At 57.8% G+C, this 6,511-nt stretch overlaps 1 protein-coding gene across 1 annotated transcript; it reads right to left on the minus strand.

The window, feature by feature from the left end:
* Window positions 1-977: 977 nt before the first annotated feature.
* On the minus strand, window positions 978-4,763 carry LBRM_31_2430 (conserved hypothetical protein; the record flags this gene model as incomplete). The annotated part of the gene is made up of 1 exon (XM_001567186.1): window positions 978-4,763. The coding sequence occupies one exon, from the start codon at window positions 4,761-4,763 to the stop codon at window positions 978-980; it is 3,786 nt and encodes a 1,261-aa protein (XP_001567236.1).
* Window positions 4,764-6,511: the final 1,748 nt, after the last annotated feature.

Consider the following 6,511-nt stretch of genomic DNA (forward strand, 5'->3'; position numbering starts at 1 on the left):
AGCGAAGCAGCGTGTGCCACAAGATCAACGGCGCCATACTAAAACAGGGCCGCGTAGTTACAAAATAACATAGTGGAGATTTTAAAGATAGTACAGGCGTTGGTCATACGCGGACGCTTAGCGCATGCGTCTGCTGCTGCATGTACGTTTCGCTGACCAGCTAGTCAAGAGCGCCGACAGGAACACACTGGCAGGGACAGGTATAATGCCAAGCTCAGCGGCGACGGAGGTGGTAGCTTCAACGTGGAGAGTACTAGTACTTCGAGGAATTTGTCGTTCAACGATTCATTCCACTACGAGCACGCCTGCAAACATAAGCATACAGCCCTAGTTCCTCTTTGCTCCAGTTGCGCTGCAGCTTTGTCAAGGAGGAGGCGGCCCAACCAACCCCATCTGGCGTCGTTCAGCCCCATTGCGCTTCTATTGAATGCAGCGCAGACGAGGCCCACGGGTGCTCCCAGCACCACCGAAACACTGCAAAGGCTGAGAAGAAGAAGAAACACACACAGCAGGCGGGTGTGTATGTTGGTGGAGAGTTATCGACGCGATTCGTGGTGAGCGGGTACGGAGGCCATCATTACCGCACATCTCTTCGCCGCGGTTCCAGCTCAGACCTCTTTGCCGAGACCAAGAGTCCGCACAATTGTATACCCCAGCGGAAGGCGGCACGGCTTTCCCACAAAGAGTGAGTCGCTGGGCCCCTGAGAGATGCCGCGCGCAGAGAGGTGACCTGCATCACCTAAGGGCTACTGTGAGGGAGACACACACACCCACACACACACGTGGGGGAGGGGGGGGGGCTGTGCATATGCCGAGTTGCACGGCGAAGATAAAGAGCCAGCAAAAAGGCCAGCCCAGAGAGGAGTGGCAGAGAAGCACATCCAGTCGTTTTCCTCTCCGTGTGGGGCGGCGTCTATCCGCGGGAATCGCACCGTTTGTCGGCAAGCGCATTCGGTATTCACTGCGCACTGTAGCGCTTAGTCGCTCTGCGCGAGGCGGGCGTCGGAGGAGACCCACAAGTTGCTGTCTTCGCAGTACGCTGCCAGGGAGAGTTTGCGATCCTCACTCCAGCCCCGCTTCTTACATGTTGCGAGAAGCATCGCCAAGCCGAGGCGGCGCAGGAGGGCAGAAGGGTGCCTTTTCAGCACTGTCTGCTCCAGGACTTCCATCGCACCTGTGTTATGGCTGGCATAGGAGTAGCCCTGTACCGAGCCAATCAACGCCGCTGCGGCACCAGGATGCATGAGCCCAGCTGTTTCCATCTCTACCAGGCGCGGCACCCACTCCGAGAGGTCCAATTTGCAAATCAGCGAGACAACGATGGTTGGCTGACGACGGGCCGCGATGAGTTTCTCCACGACCCCAGTCACAACAGTGCATAGCAGCCTTCGCTCGTGCGCCGCGGCGGATAGCATGATGCCACCAAGCACGTTTACCACCCTCTCCAGTGATGCGTCGGACTGAATACTGAGAATGACTGAGATGATAAAGGGAGCGGCTTCCGCAGCGGTGCACGTGAGCATGCATCTGAGCGCGGATTGAGCGATATGCGGTGAAGTGAACTTATCCAGGTACTTGGAAGCGGCCTTGCACATCGCCAGGTTGTCGTACGGTGGTACGGAGGCGAGTGTGTGCAGTGCCGCGATGCCAACGTCGCGCACCGGGTGGTGAAGAAGTCGTTGAAGAAGCGTCTGATACTCCCGCACCTGCCAGGGGAGTCGGAGCCATTTCCACTGCACGTTCGACATTGCGCTACAAGCCGCCGAAGATGGTGTGGTCTCCTGTTTGTCCCCAGAAGAGGTGGCGGCAGTATTCGCTTCCTCTGCGTAATCGCCGCTTTCCTCTCCTTTAGTGGCAGCTGGCACCTCGGCACCCACCGCCCGTTGCGTTGCCCCGCAGTCCTGCATGACAATAAAGTTGTAGTACGACCACACCTGCGGTTTGTCAAGAAAGCTGAAAAGCGCTGCCACTAAGGCGGCCAGCACATCGCCGTGCATAGCCATCGCGGTCTCCTCCCTCAACGCAGCAGGTGGCGTAGAGGTGGCGACAGCAGAAGGTGCCGCGACGCCACCACAATCACCAGTCACTTCTGAAGGCATGGGTAGATGACGCTCGGCGGCAAACTGAACGATGCGCGCGTACGCCACGTCGTCGCGCTTCGCGCCAAGAAGGCGTAGCGCCTCTTTCAGCACCGTCACTTGGTTCTCCTTTAGAACTGGCTCAAGAATGCGCACTGCCTCGGCGCTCGGCACGCGTCGCAGTGTGGTGGCCAGGGCCCGAAGTGCATCTGCGCGTAGGTCCGCCACATCTAGCGCATTCTGTAGGGCCTTCTGGGCTGCGGCATCGCCGTCCAGCTGGCCGAGTGCCTGAAGCGCCAACCGCATCGCATAGCTCCCATGCTCAGGGTGCACCTCCGTTGCCAGGGTAATCAAACTCCGTGTGTTTCCATCAGCGTCCGTCCAACTTGTGGCGGCGGAGACGGCAGGCAGCCTGGCGAGATTCGCAATAAACTTGTTGTATTGGCAAAAGTTCAACTCAAGTGGGGTGTACATGGCTTGGAGACAAGACTGTGCGTACCGGATCTGTTGGCGCGATGTCCACCGGTGTGCCTTCTCTACCGGCAGCTGACACACGAGCGCCAACGAGTTGCTGTCTGTGTGGTGAAAGCGGCCAGTGGGGATGTTCTCAATGGGTGTCACGAGCGTGTCCAGAAGCGGTCCCTGCAGGGTGTCACACACCAGGTGCTGCACTTTGCTGACAGTCACCCAGTCCTTCTGCTCTGCGATGAGGTCTGAAAGCTCAACTGACAGCTGAGGTGCAAAGTGCCTGGAGTACAGATCCAAGGACACATTTGCAACCCCGTCGTCTGTGGAGGACATACCGGCTCTTAGCGTATCGTGCGCGATAGACCAAATCGAGGGCTCGCCGTTGCTCGGCGCAGACGTTTCTCGCAGAAGGGCTTTGGCGACGGCTTCGCTTTCGAGAAGGCTTTGCAGGATGTGGATCGACGGCCACATGCTGCCGCTGCGGATCAGCATCTGCGCAAGCGGAAGCAGTGCTGCCGCCAGGACAGGAAGAGCGTGCGGGTACAGCTGGGGTAAATGGCGAAAGGCATGCGAGGGGCTCATCCAGATAGTGAACTGCTTTCGCTTGCGAATAAGCGTTACAAGCTGGCTGACGGCAAAGTTCGTCTGCGGCCCAACGAGACGGCAGAGAAGCTTTTCCAGCCCTTGCAATGTTTGGTCGGACACGTCTCTGGCACTGTAGGTGGCCTGAATCAGCTGTGTGAGCATGTTTTGCAAAGGGCCATCGGCAATATGCGTGACCGTACGCCTCCAGAAGCCGAGCGGCAGTGCCGCCCACGCCTCAAGCATCGCTCTACGCCACGGATCCTGTTCTTTTGGCCGCTTTGCACAAAACTCCAGGGCAGCTGGCAGGTGCTCGGGGTAGTACTGGAGGGACGCAAGGCCCGCCCGAATCATCTGGCAGCGAATCTCAGCGTCGTTGCTGGTCACGTAAGCCTCCCCGATCCTCATCGCCTCAGGGAAGGGCAGGAGGGAAAGATAGTCGATACGCTCATCTGGGAAGTCTTGCAGTTTCGCGTGATTGTAGAAACGGTGGGCAAACGCTCGGCGCTCCGCTGCAGATGGCATACAAGCAATCCAGCGCACCTCTAAGACTCCACGAGTGTCCTCTAGCTCCCTGCAGCCCCGCGCGAAGTAGGCGCGCCGCGCCCCCGGAAGCATGGACGGCAGGCAGATGGTCACCGTGCAGAGAATGCCCCTGTCCAGCAGCCGTAGAAGGAGGTCAGTGTGCCTTTCAAGTCGCCTCCAGGCACGCCGCGGCATCGTGCAGTTCAGGGGGTAAGAAAAGGCCGCCACCATCTCCCGTCCCTCGCCGTCGAGAAGATACCTGCCGATTTCAACCGGAAAGACGGAGAGGTAGTAGCGCTCCAGCATGGTATGGACAGTGCACCGCTCCAGACTCAGAAGGTGCGCTGTGGCAGTAAAGAGGGATAGGCCGTCTTTCGATGCACCGTGGGTAGCAAGAAACACGAGCGCTTTCTGAATCAGCTCTTGAAGTGCCGCATCCACAGCCTTGCTGAGGTTCACCTGCTCCTGCACCCGAGCCGTCAAGTACTGCGTTACCCTCTGAGGATGATAACGGCACAAGAGGCGAAGCGACTCGGTGTCAAGAGCGTACTGCTCTTCTTTCGGCAGCTTCTCGAGTTCTTCCAGGCTCAGGGAGCCGAGGAGCAGTTGCATCTTGGCGGGGTCCGTCACTGTGTGCGCCTGGTAGAGCTGCAGGAGAGACTGTGTCCGTTTTGCACGAACGAGTCGCTTGACTAGGCACTTGAACTGGGGGAACCGAGCCCTCTGTAAAAACTTGATCGTCATCGCTGCAGTTTGCCGGTCTCCGTTAGGGGCCAAGATACACATAGGCGTCATCAACAGCTGTGACACCTTGAGGGACGAGTCCTCCAGCAGTGAAGACGCCGTGGCTAGCAGTGCGGCTGGCATGGCCCGCCCGACTCTTCGAGCCTCTGCGAAAGCGCCACGCAGCGCAAAGGCAGCAAGAAGGTGATGGTAGTACCCCTGCGACGGCGCACCGAGCGATGTAATGATACTCTGCAGAGCACTTGACTCTTGCTCGGTCGCAGTGATGCTACAGCGGCCAAACTCCACGAGAGTCGCGCAGCGGCGGTGATGAGAGAGTGAATCTACATGCTGCAGCAGTTCGTCGGGAGAAGAGAAATGGAGCATGGCTTGGAGCGGAAGAGAGGTGGGGGGCGATCAAGGAGCAAACAAGAGCGAATTCACAGGGGAAGGAGGGGTGGGGGGGGTGTCAAGAGATACACAGTGTCCACGTACTGAAAAGGGTCGAGATGGAAGTGGGGAGGAGAGGCGTGACCAATACGAAGAAGCGAACGAGCAATAACAACAACAAACGGGTGCCGCTTTGCAAAGGTGCGTGGGAATGCCCTGAAGCGAGAAAAGGCGTGTCTCGGGGGCGAAGAAATGGCGAGAGTGGAAGCACTCCCCAACACACAAGCAAATATGTACGGCCCTCTTTGGTGTCTGCTTACACGAGCGCGAGTGTATGCCTAGCAGGAGGAACGAGTGTTAGCTATGAATGACGGTAAGGCAGAAACCCGAGAGAAAGTGTGTGTGTGTATGTGTGTCAGTGTGTGGCTGTGAGAGGTGAAGCCGGTGGAGGGTGTCTGGAAGAGGGGAGCCGAGGAAAAGTGTACATGGACGCCTGCGAGGCGAAGGAAGGGCAGCGTTCAAAGTCGCTTCCTTTTTTCTCTTCCGCAGAGACCTCTGCCGCCGTCTCACGACGAGGTCATCCTGGAGAGGTGTCGGTGAGCGCTGCAGGGGACGATTTGTTCCCACGCCAAATGGCTGCACTACCAACAAAAAAAAACGCAATGATTCTCTTGACGTTCTGACAGGGCGTTGTGACCCTACGCCGACCCGACCAAACAATTAAGCGGGAAGAATGAAGAGCGAAGAAGACAAGGCAACAGACGACAGGCGAGGTGCACTACACAGACATGGCCACCCACCCACGCACACAGATGCGCTCACATGAACAGCAGAGCATCAGAGAGATCTGGACCAGTTGAGTTACGACCAGGAAAAGGGGTGTAGAAAGTAAAGGGAGTGCATCTACAAGGGGGGGGGCTGAGAGTTGGGCAGACGACGCGTCTACTCCTTATGCAGCAGCCACTCCCTCACGGAGATCACACGAGCAGGAGAGATTGGCGCAGAGAGAGAGAGAGCGAGCGAGAGAGACGGGCAGATGAACCAAAGAGGAGCTGCACGCAGGGCACCACGGAAATACAGGCGAAAGGCGTCGTGGTGGAAAGCGGCAGCGGGTCACAAGAAGCTACAGTCTTGAGGCAGCAACAGAACATAGCTGGTGTGCCTTGAGATTGTGCGCGTACTTCTCTTCTCCCAACTGCCAAGGATCGACTCGCTGAACATGTTAGCTTCTTCCCTAGTCCGCCAGCGAGAAGATGCAGATTCTGGAGAAGGGAGAGGTAGGGCACCAGGGAACGTGTGCTGTGCTCCGGTTTGACTCGCGAGACGAGAAGGGCCACAGGGATAAGCGCAGGGCAGCGGCACCACCGGAAACAAAAAAAGAAAGGAACGCGCTAGAAGAGAGGAGGTGGTGGAAAGGCTGAGAACGAACAGAACAGTTCAACAGGAGACCGAGCTGGTCATCCTGCGGTAGATGGCCGAACGCCTTACCTGCCAACAAATTCCGCCATGAAAGGGACACACAAGAAATACCGCTCATCGAGAAGAGAAGTGACAGCGCGTATATTTCCACCACACGTCGCCGACGTCAGTGGCGGCCACACAGCAGGACAGGAAACACGGGAGGGAGCACCCTGCCCACAACAACAAAAGGAGAGGGATGAAAGGAGAGTAGTGTATCGCAATGGGGGGGGGGCGCTCAGCCCGCAGCCTCACAACACATACCGCAGACATAAGGCACAGCGGAT

This window comes from Leishmania braziliensis, chromosome 31 (genome assembly GCF_000002845.2).
Source record: "Leishmania braziliensis MHOM/BR/75/M2904 complete genome, chromosome 31".
Classification (NCBI taxonomy): domain Eukaryota; phylum Euglenozoa; class Kinetoplastea; order Trypanosomatida; family Trypanosomatidae; genus Leishmania; species Leishmania braziliensis.